This window comes from Octodon degus, unplaced genomic scaffold (assembly GCF_000260255.1).
Source record: "Octodon degus isolate 3935 unplaced genomic scaffold, OctDeg1.0 scaffold00307, whole genome shotgun sequence".
In the NCBI taxonomy this organism is placed as follows: domain Eukaryota; kingdom Metazoa; phylum Chordata; class Mammalia; order Rodentia; family Octodontidae; genus Octodon; species Octodon degus.
In genome coordinates, this window is record NW_004524883.1 from 929,451 (window position 1) to 949,910 (window position 20,460).

General features: G+C 48.3%; 1 protein-coding gene across 3 annotated transcripts in view; it reads left to right on the forward strand.

Annotated features, from left to right (window-relative positions):
- Nynrin (NYN domain and retroviral integrase containing) overlaps positions 1 to 14,553 on the forward strand; it is a 22,156-nt gene extending 7,603 nt beyond the window's left edge. For all 3 annotated transcript variants that reach the window (XM_004647475.2, XM_023707722.1, XM_023707723.1), the window contains 7 exons: positions 3,247 to 3,905; positions 4,030 to 5,553; positions 6,321 to 6,451; positions 6,593 to 6,689; positions 8,304 to 8,408; positions 8,605 to 8,706; positions 9,959 to 14,553. In XM_004647475.2, coding sequence (XP_004647532.1) covers positions 3,247 to 3,905; positions 4,030 to 5,553; positions 6,321 to 6,451; positions 6,593 to 6,689; positions 8,304 to 8,408; positions 8,605 to 8,706; positions 9,959 to 12,809 — 5,469 coding nt within the window. In that variant the 3' untranslated portion in view covers positions 12,810 to 14,553. The remainder of the gene's footprint in view (positions 1 to 3,246; positions 3,906 to 4,029; positions 5,554 to 6,320; positions 6,452 to 6,592; positions 6,690 to 8,303; positions 8,409 to 8,604; positions 8,707 to 9,958) is intronic.
- The last annotated feature ends 5,907 nt before the right edge of the window (positions 14,554 to 20,460 follow it).

Here is a 20,460-nt window from a genome sequence, read left to right on the forward strand (position 1 = left end):
GCATGGTGCACACTGGGTTGGCTCTGTGGGTTATATGGAATATGTGTAAGATGCTTAATATGCCAGAATTGAAAAAAAGGAGGACAAAGTCTTGATACATCAGGGTCCATTGTCTTGATTGTATGAGGGACTCCCACAGCAGCAAAAGCCAGCAAGCAGTGTTGTTGAACATGTCTTACCTTTTTGCTCCCTTGGCAGGTGGTATAAATCATGAGAGTGAGTGTTTATAAAGACATGGACATATTGTAACTGCCCGAGGGATTTAGAACAGGAATTCTTTGTTCAATGATTTATTTTTCTTTTCTTTTTTGTACTGGGAATCAAACTCATGACCTCATGCTTGCCAGGCAGGTACTATGTGGCAGAGCTATATCTCCTGCCCTGTAATGATTTCTTTTATTGCATCGAGGACAAAGACCAGGAGTTGGATTGGTATTCCTTCCCATGGAGGGTAGAATGGTAGTCCCCAACTTGGCTGGAGCAATACATTGTTTATGAATATATCTCATTTTCCCCCAACACTGAACATTGGCATTCTTAAGATATGGCTTTGTTTCTTGTTTCCTCCCAATTCCAAAGTTCTTGGCATAGTCATTTTCTGAACATTTGAGTATTCTGGGTTTTTTTGTTGTTTTTTGCGGTACCAGGGATCTTGGGACATTGCGCTTGCCAGACAGGCACTTAGGCCACTGAGCTATCTCCCGGCCTGCCTTTGAGTACTTTGAAATGTAAATTGAGGTGGCTTTGGAAAGAAGACAATGAATAATAACTGACTTATGAGGAAGTAGGATCCTAAGTTGGAGGTTAAGTGATTAAGTAGTTTGTTAAGTATAGAGCAGTACCATAACACTTGGTTTCAATATTATATATATATATGTATATATATGTATATATATGTATATATATGTATATATATATATAAATATAATTTTTTATTTTTATTTTTTATTTTTTATTTTTGTGGAACCGGGGGTTGAACTCAGGCCCTTGCACTTGCCAGGGAAGTGCTTGTTCTACTGAGCCATCTCCCTGGCTCAATGTCTTTTTAATGTTATCGATGTTCCGCAGATCCTTGGACAAAGGATCTGCGGAACATCGATAACATTTTTACAAGCTCATTGCTTTTAAAATTTGTCTATATCATTTATCTATCTAGTTACTCCTACCTTTTCTCTACATTTTCTTCTTTTGGAGGAAAAAGGTCAGGGTGGGCTCTAGGCAGCACAGTTGTTCCAGGTATTTCTTGGTTGTAAATGTCTGTTATTTCCTCATCTCTTTTCCCTTTTCACGATAGATGGCATCATGGTTAAAACCCTAGACCTTCGGTCAGAGTTCTGAGTGCCCCAGCCTACCCAGGTGATCTTGGACTTGTAGCTTTCTTTCTCATCTAAAATGGGAATGATGGTAATTTCCTTGTTTAGATGAGAGGACAAATGATAGTGATAATGTGTATAAGGTGCCTGGTACATGTTAAGTTATATAATAAATTTACTTCAGATTTATTATGTTGAAAATTATATCAGTTTCTGTAATTATCAATTAAAAACATTGAATAGTTGGTGGAGCAGTAAGTATTTTAAGCTCTTTTTAAAAAGAAAAAGAGCTGGGTGTAGTGGTTTGTACTTCTAATCCCAGTATTTGTGAGGCTGAGGCAGGATTGCAGCAAATTCAAGGCCAGTCTGGCTACATGAGTTCAAAGCTAGCTCAAATTACATAGCCAGATCCTGTATCAAAAACCAAAATCCAAAACAAAATAAAACAACAAAGAGAAACCACCAATTTTCTTACCCAACACACTTGTTCATTTTTATATACTGCTTTCATAGTATCGGATGTGGGATACATGGGGTAGGGGACATTTGTTAAGGTGCGTGTTCTCTGCACCTTGTTAGATTCGCCCTCACAGAGTACCCTTGATGAAGCTGAGGTTCAGGTTGAGCTGGCTTAGGCTGGCCATCAGGGTTTGTGCTGTTTTGGACTGGTTGAAAAGAGATTGGGTATATTGCAGGTCCTTTGGGAAGAGGTTGAAGGTAAGGTAAGTCCATGGTCTAAATTGGGTAGAAGAGGTCTGCATAATTCTGAGCAGCAAGGGTGCCTGGATCCCGAGCAGAGATGTGGGGAGGTCTTCAGGATGGCGCTTGGACATCTCAAATGGAGCATTTGTCCCCTAATGGAACTGTGAGGAGAGGGATGATTGTCACAGACACTGGGAGGTGGAAGGGTGTGAAGGTAGATGCAGTCTACATGGGCTGGCAGACGAAGAAGGACCTTGGAGCCTATGTGGCTGTGCTGGTGGGATCTGGCTCGAGAGCAGAGGAGCCCATCCTCTCCCAAGAAACTTGCTTATTCAGGGAGGAGAGGCCTTTGTGATGGTTATTTATTGCGTGCTTTTGTGAGGTGTTTCTCTGGACAGGAACCTAGCACCTTATCTCCTGTCTGTTTTAAGCAACAGAGTTACCATAGTTACAGGTAATCCTAGAGAACTTCTGGATGAGATTAAGGTAGAATCCCACAGGATTACCAGGTAGGCACTGTGCAGTTAGCCAGAGGAGATGAAAGGCATCTGGTTTTAGATGGATGTGGGCTGTGATTCTGGCCCCACTCACTCTCAGCCTGTGTGTGTCTTTAGGTCAGCTATGTAGCCCTTGTGAGCTGCCAAAAGGAAACAGGCAGTGTCGAGGACTGCCCTAAACACTTCTTAGGTGTCAGCTTGCTAAAGCTTTCATCCTAATGAGGCAGGAGCCATTAGTATCCCCATTTTATAGATGGGGAAACCCCCTAGAGGAACTCGGGGGAAATAATTTGCCCCAAGGGTAGGTTGCCCAAGCTCTTCCTTCTGCAGAGTGCTCAGCAGTGTGGGGCCCCTTTCCGTCTAGCTTTCCCACAGTTTCAGAATCCCAAAGCAGGAGTGGACCAATAAGTGTTCATTTTAACTTGCCATTTTATATGTGAAGAGACAAGAGCCCCTGAGAAGATTTCCCACAATCCGAATGTGTTGGTCAAGTTGGAACTAGAATTAGGTCTCTTTGACTTCAAGCCTGGTTCTTTTCCCTCCTCATCCTCAGATTTCTGCCAGCATTCCCTGGGAAGAAATGAATGCATAAAGGACAGGATCAGGAGGGGGTGGCTGCCCTGGGAGAATGAACAGGGGAGACACATGTTCAGTAAGGGCTGTCAGGGGGGCGTGGGACAGAGCCAGTGGCAGCCTGTGACAGACTGGCTTCCTTTGACTCTCCATGTGCCCAGGAATACCTGAAGGGCCTGTGCAGTCCAGAGCTGTGGAAAGAGGTCCGCTACCCGCCAATGCTGCATTGTGCCTTCCTCGGCGCCCAGGGCCTCTTTTTGGATTGCCTCTGCTGGAGCACCTTGGCCTATCTGGTGCCTGGTCCTCCTGGCTCTCTGATGGTAGGCGGGCTCACCGAGTCTTTCACCATGACCCAGAACTGGCTGGAGGAGTTGGTAGCACGGCTGCACTGGGGCCCTGCACCTTTGCTGACCCCCCGGGGTATCTGGGAGGCTGAGGTGACCCGGGCCTTTGGGGCCTTGGTATGGATCCGTGGTGACCAGTATGCAGGGGACCTGCTGCAGCTGCCCCCAGCTGTTCAGGAGTTGCTGTTGAGCTTGGTGCGGGATGCTGCGGGCAAGGAGGACATCATTGAGTGGCTCAGCCACTTCGGCATCTCCAGCACCTGTGCCGGTCCAGAGGTCCTGATCAGCCCTCCCCAGCAGCAAAAGGAAGACTCAGCTGTGGTGTCCACAGGAGACAGTCCTGGGCCCTTCCTTGAGATGGGGACCTTCCAGATTGAGGGCCCAGAAAATCCGAAGAGAGTAAACAGCCTGGGAGCCACCAAGTCCTTGATCCCATTCCAGAACACCCTGCAGGGGACAACAAAACAGCTGGTACGGTAAGTTCTGGGCAATGAGTCTGGCTTCTCTGACCCTTACTCCTTCCCTATACCCCAAGGAAATGATGATAATTTGGGAAAAACTGGCCTTCCTACCTTTTCAATAAACTTGGGCTTCCTCTAGGGTCAGTTCCAACAACCAAAGTGGTACGGACAGCGCGCAAGAGGAAGGGCTGGTACAAACCAGCAGCAGCCAGGACTCTCCAAACCACACACCAGCCTTGTTGCAGCAAAAGCAGGTCCAGAAGGTAGAGAAATTCCTCTTCAAGCCTCCGGTGTCAGCTCTGGGTGTGTGTCCATCCTGGAAGGCCTGGGCCCCAGGACCAGCCTTTGGGCCCTTGTGGCCGGGGACTATTGCTGCAGCCTTCTGGAGGATCAATGAACTACATTCTCTGCACCTGGCCTGGCTTCTGTCTCAGGCATGCTTCAGTCTCCCATTCTGGCAGAGACCACTGGGCCCCGTTCAGCTGAAGCTGCCAGGGCAGAGTGCTTTGCCCTTAAATCTAGAGTGGAAGCAGAAGGAGCTGACTCCTTTGCCTAGTACAGAAGGCCCCGCTTGTAGACCAGATGGGCAGCTGGGAGGAGAGGCAACTCTCCAGACCTGCCCAAGGCCAGAGACACCCCCAAGTAAAGTCATGAGTTTATTTGTGGTCCCAGGAGGCTCTGGTGAGAAGGACAAGGTTAGCTCAGGACGTCTACATACAGCTTCTACCGCCCAAGCTGGAGATAAACGAGGGAACCAAGGAGGTGTGCAGAAGGACTGTAAGTGGCTGGTAAAGGGGCCCTCTCCAGTGCCACCCACAGGACAGGGGGCACCCACAGCTCAAGGTAGGCCCATGGCTGAAGGGGGGCTCACAACCCAGTCAGCACCTGGAGTTCAAACGGTGCCTGAAACTCTCAAAGTGCCCATGGCTGCAGCAGTGCCCAAAGCTGAAAACCCAGCCATAGCTGAAAGGCAGCCTGCAGCTCCCAAAGTGCCTTTGGCTCCAACAAAGCCTACTGTTCCCGTGGAGTCCACAGCTCCAAAAGCTGCTGCCAGTCAACCAGCATCAGTTTCACAAGCTCAAGTGACAACTACAGTGCCAAAAACTGCCATGTCTCAGAAGATGCCTGCAGCCAAAACATCACCTGCAGATCCCCAAACACTCAAAGCTCACAGTGGGCCTGTGACTACATTGGGGTCTGCAGCTCCTAAAATATCTGCAGCCCCCAAAGCACCTGCAGCTCCTAAAACATTTGCAATGCCCAAAGCAGTTGGAGCTTCTAAAGCCTCAAGAGTTCTCAGAACATCTGCAGTCCAGAAGGTGCCTACAGGTGAAGGGCCAACCTTGGATGTAGCCAGACTTCTAAGTGAGGCCCAGCCTTTGTCAAGAGGTGATGCCTCCTCACCAAAGGGCCAGGGGGAGCCTGGAAGGCAGTGTGCCCAGCCCAGCAGCAGTAAGCACCAGCTTCAGGCAGAGGGACTTCTGAAGGATTGGGAGGGGGGCCCAAGGCAGTCACCTCGCCACCCACAGGCAAACAGCATAGTGACCAGCTTTCAGAGATACCATGAGGCCCTGAACACACCCTTTGAGCTGAACTTGTCAGGAGAACCCGGGAACCAGGAATTGCGTAGAGTGGTCATCGATGGCAGCAGCGTGGCTATGGTGTGAGTAGCCGTGGGCATGTCTGGGCTGGGGACGCTGGGAGCTGGGGCAGGAAAATCATGAGCAATGGAGTATGGGCATCCCATCCTGACCCATATAAAAGGCATAGGGTTCAAATGGGGAAAGGATAGAAGGGAAGTGACACATTGAACAGCCACTACATGCTAAGCATTGTGTACCAAATTGTCCCAGCAGCCCTGGACAGGAGGGTGTCTTCTCCTTTTTGCAGACAAACAAGGAGGTGAGGAGTCTTGCCTAAGGTCTCTGAGTTAGCCAGGAGCTGGGCCAGCCTCTAGGCCCAGGTGTGCCCAATGCCAGGGCCAGGGCTTCTCACAGGCCAGCTTCTTAGCATACAGCCTAAGCATCAAGGCCCAGTACAGACCTCTTCTGAAGCCACTCCGACCCTTAGACACTGCCCTCCCTGCAAAGTGCTTACTGCTGTACAGGTCTTGGTGTGCACACAAGCGAGGCTGCTTAATTTCCCATGTAGCACTATAGTTATTCATGCTGCACAGTCTTTGCACATAGTAGCCAGGCAGAGAATTTTTGTGTACTTCAGCTCTAAAATAGAGGTCTTTGAGTGTGAAGCTGCTCTGTTCCTCTCACCCTCTGCATTATATACATGTGCACACACATGCACACAGGCAGTATCTGGAATTGCTGTGTACCCAGGAGCTGCTCACAGAATGTTTGAGGATGGAGGGCAGGGAGAGGGCGTTGGGGTGTCTTTGGTACTCAAGCTGCTCCCCGACTTCCCATCACCCCTCAGGCATGGCCTCCAGCATTTCTTCTCCTGCCGAGGCATTGCCATGGCAGTGCAGTATTTCTGGAACCGGGGACACCGAGAGGTTACTGTGTTTGTGCCCACCTGGCAGCTGAAGAAGAACCGAAGGGTGAGAGGTGAGGTGTGCGCTGTCCAGTCTGCCCCCTGGCATCACCACGGCTTCCTTTGCCTTTCCGCTTCACTTTCCAGCACTCCCCATGGCTTTTCCCATGTAGTCCTTCCTCTGACTGCTTTTGTCTTCTGTCTTCCACTCTCAGAGAGCCACTTTCTGACGAAGCTCCACTCGCTCAAGATGCTTTCGATCACACCCTCGCAGCTGGAGAATGGCAAGAAGATCGCTACCTATGATTATAGGTGCGCCGCTCCCCAGGCCTCTCTGTGGGGCTCAGGTTGGGTTTGGATGAGGTATCAGGTGTGATCCTTCCACATCTTCTCTGTGGAAATGGTGGCAGATGTATTGGGGGATCGTTCTGAGAGGATGGGGTGAGGCACACTTGAGGACAGGGCTTGAGGTTGGCTCTACTCAAACCCAGGAGTTGCTCCTGACTTTGGGATTCCAGTGCTCCATTTCCCAGAGTTAACTGGCTTCCTTCATCAAGGACTGTGGTCCAAGGCCCACCGCTTTTGGTCAGACAAGCCAGGTAACGAACTTATGCCTCCACTGAACATCACAGGTACTTCAGGCTTTTGGCTACCACTTTAGGTTGAAGTTCAAGGGGCTGCATCACCCTTTTTCTTCTCCAAGGCCTGGCATTGGAGGAGCTATGTGTGTAGAAAATGCCTTGGGCAAGGCTCTGGAAATGAAGTTAGACTGGCTGCATCTGCGTGACTGCAGAGTGCCTCTGTGCCTCCTGCCTTTGGGTGCCAGCTCTTTAGTGAGACTGCAGGACCTGGGTAACCTGTGTCCCTACCTCTGATGGGGTGAATGGGGCCTCCCAAAGTGGTTCTGGATTGGAGCTGATGTGAGCAGACAGAAAGGTCTTGGCTTCACTAGGTACCTCCCATGCTGGGCAGGGAAATGTTCCATTTCTCCCCTGCTTTTCCCAAGATGTGACATCCATCCAGTCTTGGCCCAGGAAAGGCTGACAGGACTTCTCAGGTCCTTCTTTCCCCAGTGGGCCAGGGGGCCAGGGTAAGATCTTTTTAAGTCTCTCAATTCAGGCCTGGGTTTGAGGGAAGATTTTTTTTTTTTTTTTTTTTTTTCTATGTAAAGTCCCTCTGCTGGGCGCTTGTGGGATACCATCTTGGGGTAGCCAGGATGACTATCTTCAGAAATGCTAAGAAGTAGATAGCCTTTGCTATCTGTCTTGGTCACAGTGCTCCTTAGAGGAGAGGATCACCTATTTATTTTTATTTTTATTTTTTTGTGGAACCGGGGATGAACTCAGGCCCTTGTGCTTGCCAGGCAAGTGCTTATTCCACTGAGCCATTCCCCAGCCCCAAGGATCACTAAAAACAGATTTTTAAAATTCAGGTTTGTGTTTTTGTGTTTATATATGTATCATTTCGTGGCATGCATATGAATGTTGTCCATTGGTGAAGAATATGGGAATATTTGTGCATATGCTGTGCAGCAGGGAGTGAGCTAGATGTGCAAATGCATGGTCTCATTCAACTTAATTTTTACAGCAATATCAGGCAGGGATTTCATGCCTATTTTATGAATCAGAAACATAGGCAGGAAATATACATATATGAAGGGGGTAGGTGTCTGTGTGTGTTTGTATATGTAATAGGGGTGTGTGTTGGTATGTACAGCTGAGGTGTGTGCACCCTCCTAGGGGCCTGCTGGGGACCCTCGATGGCTGCAGGGGAGGAGGTGTGCTGTGGAGCCCCGACTCCCTGACTGCAGGGCACTGCTTTTGTCTGGCACACCTCTCTGTGAAGCTGCAAGTTCACTTTCTCAGGGGACCCAGAAAGCGATGGGGCTGGTTCTTGGGTCATCAGTGGCTCCTTTTTCACCTTCAGGTTCATGGTAAAGCTGGCAGAGGAGACAGATGGCATCATTGTTACCAATGAGCAGATTCACACCCTGATGAATAACTCTTCTAAGAAACTCATGGTGAAAGATCGGTGAGTCAGCTGCCTGGGGTGGGAGCCACTCTTGTCCTTTTGATGTCATCTGGCAGAGCAGATGATGTGCTCTGGAGAGGGTGCTGGATAAGGCTTACTAGCACCTTCCGGGAGGTGGGGGATCCGCCAGGCAGTAGCAGGGCATGGGAAAGTCGGGGTTCATCTAAGACCAGGCCCCTTTCTTTTCTGGGCCCAGCCTGCTGCCCTTCACATTTGCGGGGAATCTCTTCATGGTACCAGATGACCCCCTGGGCCGTGATGGCCCCACCTTGGATGAGTTTCTGAAGAAGCCAAACAGGTAATGTATGAGACTCTCCTGAGAGTAACCAGAAGCTTTCCTTGACTGCTAGCCAACTTTGTTTGCAGCTCGGACTCAATGATTACAGGCATGCACCACCATGCCTGGTCTCCATGGCCAGCTCCGTGTACCTGGGGGTGGGCCCGGTGCAGCGTGTGGTGCCAGGGATCAAACCCCAGTCCCTGTGTTTGCCTAAGCAGGTGCTTAGTCCATTGAGCTCTCTTTGGCTGGCCCTAGGTTTTTAACATTTGATGCATGCTTCATGCTTTGCATAAGTATCTTTCCATAACTGACATTTTTGACCTTTTTTTGGCATGGGGGAATGGAGTTCAGAACCCTGAGCTTGCCAGGCAGGTGCTGTGCTGCTGAGCTAAATCCCTGGCTCTCATAACTAGCTTTTGTGTTCAGTGTTTTACTTTTCTTTTTTTTTCTTAGATGCATGCCACATTAATTCATATAGTACATTTTAGTGTCTGTGCAGTCTTCTGTTATGTGAATGCCTGTGCAACAAACTTAACTGTTTTCTAGTTGAGGGCTTTTTGACCTTTTGTTTCAGGTTTTGTTTTTTTGAGACAAGGCATTCAGGCTGACCTTGCACTCCTGCCTCAGCCTCCCATATGCTGAGGTTACAGGCATGTGCGTCATACCTGGCTATTTCTATTTTATGACTTTGGTGCTATTACAGCACTGAACTTCAGGTAGATGTAAATGCCCACTGGCGTTTATGGATGAGGGACCTGAAACTCAAGTGACTTTTGAGGTCACTTTGCTGGTATTAGCAAAATGGGTGTGTAGCCACTCTGATTCCCTCCAACCATGTTGATGCCCGCCCTTCAGTACCTTGTGCCCAGCAGCGGGCCTTGGTTGGTATGCTCTGAACTGGGTGCTGCTCCCCAGGCTTGACCCTTGGTCTCATTTCTCCTCTCACGTTGCCTGTATCCTGGGGTTAGGCTGTACACTGCCAGTCATCCTTTATCAAACCACTGATTTAAAGCTGGGCTAAATGCAGCCTGCTCAGTGCAGTTTTGCTTTTGTGTTGAAGTTCTGGTAGATGCAGAGCTGAAGCAAGAATTCACAGGTTAGGGCCTGACTGGCCCAGAAAGGGAACTGGCATTCAGCCCAGTCTCAGAAACAGGATGGGGCAGGGCTTTGGAATGGGGCAGGGCTCTGTGGGGTATTCATAGGTGTATCTTTTCCCTTGGATGACCTTGGCGGGGTGTTGTCCCCTCTGCCCCTTCCACTTGTTTTATAGGTTGGACACAGACGTTGGAAACTTCCTGAAGGTGTGGAAGACCCTTCCACCCAGCTCAGCCAGTGTCTCTGAGCTGAGTAATGGCCCTGACCCTAGGCCCTTGGAGGGCCCACAGTATGTGGAAGAAGCCAGGGAGAAGAAGGAGGAAAGGCAAAATGAAGAGTGGAGAGAGGGGCAGGGAACACTGGAGTGGGCTGAGGAAGATGACTTGGACTCTTCTCTGGCATCAGTGTTCAGAGTTGAGTGCCCCTCCCTTTCTGAGGAAATTCTCCAGTGTCTCAGCCTCCATGACCCTCCTGACGGGGCTCTGGACATTGACCTCCTGCCAGGGGTGGCCTCTCCCCACCTGGGCATCCCCTGGGATGGGAAGGCTCCCTGCCAGCAGGTCCTTGCGCAGCTGGCCCAGCTCACCACCCCCAGCAACTTCACTGTGCTATCCTTTTTTGTGGGGTTCATGGACTCCCACCAGGATGTCATCCCTGACTATGAAGCCCTCATGGGCCCTTTACACAGCCTCCTCAAGCAGAAGCCAGACTGGCAGTGGGACCAGGAGCATGAGAAGGCCTTCCTGTCCCTTAAGCGAGCCCTGGTGTCTGCCCTCTGTCTGGCGGCCCCCAATTCCCAGCTGCCCTTCCGCCTGCAGGTGACAGTGAGCCAGGTGGCCCTGACAGCCATCCTCTCCCAGGAGCACTCAGGGAGGAGGCATCCCATTGCCTATACTTCGAAGCCCCTGCTTCCTGATGAAGACAGTGAGGGCCCCCAATCAGGCGGGGACAGCCCCTACGCTGTGGCCTGGGCCCTCAAGCATTTTTCCCGTTGCATTGGAGACACCCCCGTAGTCCTGGACCTTTCCTATGCTTCCCGGCCCACTGTGACTTCTGAGGCTCCAGAGGGCCGCCGGCTTCCCAAAGCATGGTTGATCCGATGGTCCCTTTTGGTACAAGACAGAGGCAAGAGAACCCTGGAATTGGCCCTTCTCCAGGGCCTACTAAGGGAAAACCAGCTGCTGACGCCTGCTTCTGCGATGCCTCGTTTCTTCCAGGTTCTGCCTCCTTTTTCTGACCTGTCCACTTTTGTCTGCATCCACATGTCGGGCTACTGCTTTTATCGTGAGGATGAGTGGTGTGCTGGTTTTGGCCTCTATGTGCTGTCTCCCACCAGCCCTCCTGTCTCCCTGTCCTTTTCCTGCTCCCCTCACACCCCGACCTATGCTCACCTGGCAGCTGTGGCCTGTGGCCTGGAGCGATTTGGCCAGTCTCACCTCCCTGTGGTTTTTCTCACCCACTGCAACTGGATCTATAGCCTCCTCTGGGAGCTCTTGCCCCTGTGGAGAGCCCGGGGCTTCCTCTCCTCAGATGGTGCTCCACTACCTCACCCAAGCCTGCTCTCCTACATCATATCCCTCACCTCTGGTCTTTCATCCCTTCCATTCATCTATAGAACCTCCTACCGGGGCTCTCTGTTTGCTGTAACAGTGGATAACCTGGCCAAGCAGGGTGCCCAAGGGGGTGGGCAGTGGTGGAATTTGCCAAAAGATGTGCCAGTCCCTGTTGTGATTCCCCAAGCTGTGGGCAAGAGGCCTAACTTGCTGGCATTACAGCTGAGTGACAGCACGCTAGCTGATATCATTGCCAAGCTTCGTGCAGGGCAGAAGTTGTCTGGCTCCTCCCCCTTCAGTTCTGCCTTCAACTCGCTCAGCCTTGATAGAGAGAGTGGGGTGCTTATGTTCAAGGGTGATAAAAAGCCCAAGGTCTGGGTAGTCCCAAGGCAACTCCGGAGGGATCTCATTTTCTCTGTGCATGACATCCCCATGGGGGCCCACCAGCGACCAGAGGAGACCTACAAGAAATTGCGGTTCCTGGGATGGTGGCCTGGGATGCAGGAGCATGTGAAAGATTACTGCAGGAGCTGCCTGTTTTGCATCCCCCGGAATGTCATAGGCAATGAGTTAAAGGTCATTGAGTCCCCGTGGCCACTCAGATCAACTGCCCCCTGGTCGAACCTGCAGATCGAGGTGGTGGGCCCGGTCACCATAAGCGAGGAGGGCCATAGACACGTGCTCATTGTGGCTGACCCCAACACCCGGTGGGTGGAGGCATTCCCGCTGAAGCCCTACACACACATGGCTGTGGCCCAGGTGCTGCTTCAGCATGTGTTTGCCCGGTGGGGTGTGCCAGTGAGGCTGGAGGCAGCCCAGGGCCCCCAGTTTGCCCGGCATGTCCTGGTAAGCTGTGGGTTGGCCCTGGGAGCACAGGTGACCTGCCTGAGTAGGGACTTGCAGTTCCCTGGCCTGGTCAGCTCAGAGGTCTACTGGGAATTCAAGCGGGCCCTAAAGGAGTTTATCTTCCTGCATGGCAAGAAGTGGGTGGCCTCCCTGCCCCTGTTGCACCTGGCCTTCAGGGCTGCCTCCACAGTGGCCACGCCATTCCAGGTCCTCACAGGAGGTGAGAGGAGGCTCAACGAACCCCTGTGGTGGGAAATGAGCAGTGCTAATATTGAAGGGCTCCAGATGGATGGCTTTCTGCTGCAGCTAACTCAGGAGCTGTTGGAGCTACACTGGAGGGCAGCTGAGAAGGGCACTGAGAAGGCCGACAACAGGCGCTTCAAGCGGGAGAGCCAGGAGAAGGAATGGAATGTGGGTGACCAGGTCCTCTTGCTATCCCTCCCCAGGAATGGCAGCAGTGCCAAATGGGTGGGTCCCTTCTATATTGGGGACCGGCTGAGTTTGTCTCTCTATAGGGTGTGGGGTTTCCCAACCCCAGAGAAGCTGGGGTGCATCTATCCCAGCAGTTTGATGAAGGCTTTTGCCAAGAGTGGCACACCCCTGTCTTTTAAAGCCTTGGAGCAGTGAGCTGAAGTGGTGGAGCCCCCTGCCCAGCGAGCGAGCGCTGGGTTTCTGCTGCTAGGCCTCCACCTGCCTCCTGCAGTGCTCTCAGCCCTTTGGGGCCCTCTGTTGTGCCTTGTGTAGAGAAGTCGCTTTCTAAAGCTTTGCTGAGTTGCCTTGAACTAGGGACCAGTGTCCTCATGGAAACAACTCCACTTTTGGGGTATTTGGAGAATTTGCCAAAGGCTGTCAAATGTGTGCCTGTGGTGATTTTACACTGGGGAGTAGAAGGTCTCCTTATTAAAGCAGGCCAGGTTCAGAGTCTTTCCCCAAGTACCTTCTTCCCCCTTCACACATGTAGATGTATGGCGCACACGCACATGTGCACACACGCCTATCTTGTTCCTGGCTGTCTGAACCATGAAAGTGTGATGCTCCAGACTCACAGTTGGAACCACAGCCCTCTCCCAAAGAGGAACCTTGAATGCAGCACTGCCCTTCAACCTGTGTTTCTGGGGAGCCTCTGCCCTTGGGGTTGTCACTGATTTGAATCTACATTTGAATCAATGGAGAGGCAGCCGGTGCCTTAGCTTCACAGCCAGCTTTCTTAGGCTGGGCTTGAACTTGCCTGCTATCTGGGAAGGGCTGGCATTCTGGGCCTTGAGGGCAGTAGCTCAGGATGGGAAGGATGGCCAGCCTCAAGTCACCCACTTGTCAGCATGGGAAAGACAGGGTGGGATAAGTTGGTCTACCTCATTTGACTCCAGCTGATGGAGACAACTCCTGATCCCTATTGTGATGGTGTTGGCTGCACAGGGGTCAAAGATCTTGATGCCAAGTGTGGCATCTCTACTCAGAGAGCTGCTTCTACTAGACCAAGGGGCCTTGGCCTCTGTTTTAAGGCTTCAGAATTGAGTTGTCTTTTTCCTCTCAATCCTGCCCAACCCCATCCCAAAGCCCATGTCCCTCCTCTTTTTGCCTCCACTGTTGCCTGTATCCTTAGACACTAGGTAGTATGATTGCTTTGTCTGGAGCCCCCTCCTACCCTCCATTCCTCTGAACCCCTAGCTCCAGACATGTACTCTACAGAGATTGCTCTTAGTGAGTGAGCTCTCATGGGTGTGTGTGTGTGTGCTTGCACTCAGTCCTCTGAATTGGGGCTGCTGCTGAACAGCCAGTCTAGGTCAAGGCCAGCACTGTGTCTCCCTGGCTCAGCCGGAGTAGTTTCTCCAGACGCTGAGCCAGGAGAGAGCTTAGCGTCAAACCCAACTTGCTTGTTATACAGCAAAGGAAAGAGGACCGAAGAAGGGGACTTGATCATAGTCACACAGCTAGTTGGTGGCTGAATTGGGGCCAGGATTAAGTTTACTAACTCACAGTTCACTGTGAAAAGTGTTCTGATAACAGATTCAAGCAAGAGAATCCTTTCAAATTCTGTACTCATCTGTTGTGTCATTTTCCAACTCTGGTGGATAAACTACCTGGATGTTGCCCTTAAATCCATTCCAGTTGTTAATCCTATGTGGGAATGAATGACTGAGTGACAGTGGGGAATCTGGAAAGATTGGCAGTAGTGTTTTTAGCACATACTCTATATTCTCACTCACCCTTGCCCCTTCTCCTCTTCCTCCAGTTCCCTAGTGGCATTTCCAACCTCACTCGCCCCCCACCCCCGCCCTCTGTGCGGTGTGCTTTCTCCCTGTCAACTACAACTTTGATCTGTACCTGTTTCTTAAGTGAATTTTTTCATTTTGTCAATAAATGAATTAAACTGGAACCAACCAATGTTTGGTACTTTTTAAAGCTTCAGGCTCAAGACAGATGGGGCTGGGAGATAGCTCAGTCGTATAAGCGTCAAGGTCAGGAGTTTGATCCTGGTTCTGAAAAAAAAAATCACTGCATATTCAATTAAGGTGGGGTTGGGTTATTTTTGGGGTATGGCTGCTCTTAAGGCCTGGATAGCATCTCTGTAACATCACATCGCTCAAGCGTAGATCACTTAGTTCCTGCACAGTTGAGACCAGGTGCAGGGAGTGATAGCCTTCAGGACCTCACAGCTGGTTCTCGGCAGTGCTGGAGGAGAGCCAGACTCCCAGGTTGGTGCTCTTGGAGTTCAAGTCCTGGAATGAAGAGGAATGGTACCTGGTTGGAGAGCAGAGTGACAACTACTGAACCAGCTCATTTGCATTGGACACTTGATCGACCTAGATTTGGATATGACTGCTCGGAAACAGTACATGTATGCCCTGTTTCAAGGTCTGTTTCCCCATCTGTAAACTGTAGAGCCACAAATCCTAAATTATGGGATGATGTGTGGATTACAGGAAATCTGTGTAAACAAGCTAGCCTATAGTTTGGGCAAAGAGTAAGCTTGCATACCCTTCCTGCTCAGGAACTCTTGCTGTTCTCATTTAGACCCCTGACCAAGTTTCCTGATGCTTGGAGCTTTTCTCATCCACCCAGCTTTCCTCTCTGCAGGGGCACAGGAATGGAGGGGCAAGAGGGAGCTGCCCTTCCCGAGAGCTTACCAGCTGCACACTCACTCATCCAGGTCTGGTAGTGCACCTCCTTTTTGCCAGGCTTGGTCTACTACGGGGTGGATAATAGGTAACATGACTGACCTGGGCTCTGCCTAATTGGTGCCCACAATTTGTGAGGGAGAAAAACAATTGAAGGAACACACACAATACAGGGTGGTAAGGAAAACAGCGAGGAATAGGAGCCCATGGAGGGAGACCTGGGGTCTCAGCTCACACGTCATTCAGAGGGCTCTTCCTGGAACACTGTCATCCAAAGTAACATTCTGTCCTAATACAGGTCAGAGAGCAAGGATTCAGAACTCACATGATTAGAAAGGTGGCTGGGAAATAATTCCTTTATTTTTATATTTATTTATTTGAGACAAGATCTTATTGTACAGTCCAGGCTGACCTTGAACTCGAAGTGATCCTCCTGTCTCCACCTCCCAAGTGCTGGGATTACAGGTGTGTGCTACCATGCCTGGCTATCCTTGTATTTTCTATTCTAGACAACCTCAAGAAATAATGTTTTTTACCGCACTGTTTTCCAAGCCTTCTAATGCTAAGATACTTTTCTTCGCTATTGAACAATTTACAAGAGCTGACCGGACATTTATGATTACCCATATTTTGGGAGGGCAGTGGTGAATAAATGAGGTTTGTCCGCGATCTAGCACTGTGGACATGGAACAAGCAGCTACTGTTTCTCATTTATAACCATTACAGTTCTTCTTATGTGGGGCACTGGCAAGGCAGGTGGGCTTCCTATGTCTTCAACAGAGGACTTAGAAAGTAGCCAGTGTGCAGAGAGTCCCATGACTTAAGGCAGACTAAACATAAAGCCTGTGCTCTATCCTAGTTCCTATGTTACAAGGTAGATAAACATCCTTGTGTTTGTAGATAGAAGTGAACATACTTGGAAGAAAATATTGTAACAAATAAAATATCACTAGAAAATAGTCATCCTACTTGTTTAAAATTGCCTAACCCCCCCTGGGATACTCACAAGTTTTAACTTTTTGTTAATTCACACTGTAACAGCAATTTATATATATTGAATATTTGCTTTGTGCTAGGTACTGGTCTAGGTGCTTCCTATCGCTGTGAGGTAAACAAAATTAATCTTTTCTTTTTGTGGCTGGCTGGTATGGCATATGGTGCCAGAGATCAAACCAGGGTCCCTGTACTTGCCTAAATTTGCCTAAGCAGGCATTTTAGACCACTGAGTTGTCTTGCTGTCCCTAATCTCCATTTTATAGAGGGAGCAAATGAAGCACAGGTAGGTGAAGGTCATGTGCACTGGCAGTTAGGTGCAGCTACTGAGGGGTCGGATCTGAATGGGCCTCCTATACCTGCCACTTTAATTGCTATTAAGATGCCTCTCACACAAGTATTTTCATCTCAGAGCTAATCTCTTAATCCCTTAATGTATGACCTCTTCATCTTTGATTAATGCATTATGTAGCATCAATTACAATTTCTCCAGTTCAGTGTAGCCCAGATTAAGATGACTTTCTTAAAATGGTCTTGGTTTACCTTTGTTGAGTCTAAGGTTGATATCCCTGGTCCTGTTACGTTTTGGTGTAAGTGACATACTCTTTTTTTCTCCCTCAAGATTGTTCTTTTTGGGGGCTGGTGAGATGGCTTAGTGGTCTAAAGCACCTACTTAGAACAAGCTTAGCAAAGCACATGGACCGTGGTTCACATGCCAGCCAGCCCCGCCCCCAGGCGGGCTGAGCTGGCCACACACACACACACACACACACACACACACACACAAATAAATAAATAAAATAAATAAATTTTAAAAAAGAGTGTTCTTTTTCAGATTGTTAAAATTTTGTAGATGGTACAATGTGAAACAGCAGAGATTGCAGCTACTGGATTGTGAAGGATCTCACAGAGCATGGTAAGAAATGTAAATTTCATTCTGAAGCCCACCAGGAGATGGTAAAGGGCCTTAGACCATGAAATTTTCTTAGGTAGATCATTATGACAACTTCCAAATGAAGAAAGGATTGAAAGGAAGTAAAACTAGAGGCCAAGAGACCAGTTAGGAAGCTTTGATAGAAATATAGCTTAGATATTGGTGGCTTGAGCCAGTGTAGGTGGGAAAGCAATGAATAGAACCAATGGATGTGAGCACTGGGTAAGAGGGCATGAGAGAGTGGTGGCTGTGGAGAGTGGCTGTTTTCTGGTTTGGGTAACAGGGAAGTTCTTCCACAGGTACACAGAAAGAACAAAGAAGAGAGAAAAGCTATAGTTATCAAAGCATTTAAACTCAAATTGTAGGATGTTGAACTTAAGACAATGTTAGGGCTTGTATCTAGATGTCCCCTTCAAAGCTTCATATGCTCATAAGTTGGGGTTTTCAGAGCGGGCTGGGCCTAGGGAATGCAATACTAGAATTAAGGGTGGATGGCACAAATTAGTCCACTTACTGGAACTAGCATAGTTCTGGGTGGTATCACCCAAAAGTTTGGATGGGATGAAAGAGAAAGGCAGGTTAGGTGTTGGCTGCAGCTTGTGTCACCGTTTGCTGCCTTCTGTTTGCCATACCATGAACTGTTTTACCTCTGCAATGTCCTTCTGCCTTACTACCTTGCCTTGAAGTCAGTTGACTATGGACAGAAACCTTTTCACACTGTGAACTGAGATAAATTGTTCCCTCATTTAACTTTGGGTGTTAGGCATTTTGTGTCAGCAATAAAAAAAGTAACTAAGATTTAAAATTCAGTGTGTGAGGAAACCTGTGCTTAAGAGAAGGATAGTAGTGGGGAATTCTGCAAAAAAAAAGCTGGGCCTAGGCAGGGTGCTCCCTGCAGTCAGGGAAGTAGGGGAAGAGACTCCTCCTAGGAGGGCAGGAGTTAGAAGGTCACATGTTAGGAGATCCTGGGCAGCAGGAGGAATAGGCAGGGTCTGTGGACTTTAGTGACTATAAGTTGTGAATGACTGGCTGAAGACAGCTCAGGTGGAGCAGTGGAGGTCAGAGTTTACCTATGACTAGTAAGTGAACAGTGACATTTTTGTTAAGATATTTGGTCTAAGAAAGAGGTAAGATGATGCTAACTAGCTGTAAGGACCCAATGAAGTGAGGACAAATGTGTCCATTTATACAACTACTGCCATACCTCTCCTTTTTGCTTTTAGATTTAAGAGACTTGGACCTCAAAGTTTGAGTGCTGAAGGGAAGGAGTAGAGAGAAAAGTAAAAATGGAGAGCAGGCTTGAAGGGATCGTGCTCCGTCGCTTACAGATGAAGATAGCTACCTTGACAGGAAGGCGATTTCAGCTTCTGCTGCACCAGAAAGGAAGAAGCAGAGGTGAGAAGGGAGGTGAGCTTGCAGGTGATGGAGGGAGGGGTTCCTGCCAAGGGTGTCTGTTCTTTTCAGTGAAGCAGAAAATGAGGTGCCTACTGCTGATGGTGGGGCCAGAGCTGCAAAAGGTTGAAGCAGAGAACAGAAGGCCACATTTGGATTCTGTGGAGGATGAGGAAAGAAACGGGCAAAGGAAATCAGGGAAAAATTGATTGGAATATTGAGGATCAGTTGTGGCTGTAAGGTATGGATTTGGACCCACAGTGAATCTGTCATCAGTGAGACTTTTCTCTGTTATAATCAGCTGCCAGGGAATGGGCAGAGGGAAGGTGGACAGGTGGGTTCTATTTTTAGGATCCTTAAAGTCTGAGCAGCTTTTGGCACCTGGAGAGGAACACTCACCACCACTTGTGCTTTATTTATTATAGTTTAATTTATGTATTTCATAAACCTTCATAAGCAAAAACTGTTTAAGCATGTAAACACTATTTAAATGACAAACTAAAATCTACACATTTTACAAGTCAAATTATTTTAATGTTGATTACAGATTTAATCAAATCTTCTTAAACATTTGAGTCAAGTTATCGGTCTAATATATCAGCTCCTCTAAAAGCTTCACACATTTCAGTAAATCAAAGACATAAGTACAATGATCATATGCATCTTAAAATATACGTAAGCCCATTATAGAGTGGATGTGTAAACCCAAGAGATGTATACTATTTCACTTCAGAACAATTCTTCAATTTTGATATCAAAGAGAAGAACATTATCTTAAATCAAATGAATGCTGATGAAACTTAATCAATGAATTCTTGTTTTGTACCTAAGAAATGATTTGGTTTTTAAGATGATTAAAATGAGCCAGTATATATCTGGTATATTACAGGAATTTACAAGCCGCACATTTTCTGCACATTTAGTACATTGCACTGCATGTCTTTTCTCTTTAAGGTGTCATCTGTAAGTTAAAGACTGTGGTACAAGATTTATCAAAGATATTTCTGCCCTAATCCTTAGAACCTGTGCATTTTTTAGGTTACATGGCAAAAGGGACTTTGTATGTGCTGTTAAGGTTATGGACCTTAAATGGGGAAAATTATTTTGGATATTGGGGTGGGCCCCATTTAACCATGTGAATTGTTAAACTCAGGGAACTTTCTTCACTTAAATCAGAGGTTATGTAGCAGAAAGATAGGCCTGAGAGATGGGCTGCAGTTGGTTCTTGGAAGTAGAGGAGTCTAGGAATCTCAGTTCTACAGCCATAAGGAACTGAACTACAGATGAATTGGGATGTGGATTCTTCCACACAATGAAAGAAGGCAGTGTCGTTGACTACACCTTGCTTTTGACTTTGTAAAACCTTGAGCAGAGAGTCCCCTCATGCTCTGCAAGACTTCTGATCTACTGAAATTGATATAATAAAAGAGTGTGGTTTTTTTGCCACTGAAATTGCTGTAATTTGTTACACAGCAATAGAAAACTAAGACAGCAATTTATATTAACAAACTGATCTAGCCTAATTATATTTTGAAAATTTTTAGTCATCTTCCCCAATATTCATTCTTTTTTTCTTCCTTAATTTTAGCTTACTCTCAACTGTACATGGCTGCAGGAATAAAGTCTGGGTTTCCTGTCCTATCTCCCTGAATTGGTGTGGCCACGTGTGACTAATTCTGGCCAATAAGATATAATTAGAAATGTTGGGCGTACCTTTCAGAAAACTTCTATAAGGCAGCTGTCTTCTTTCTCTTTCCTGGAAGATGTTACGCTGATGTAATGGCTGGAGATCGAGAAGCCACTCTGGGTCATGAAATGGTATCTCAAAGACCGTAGAACA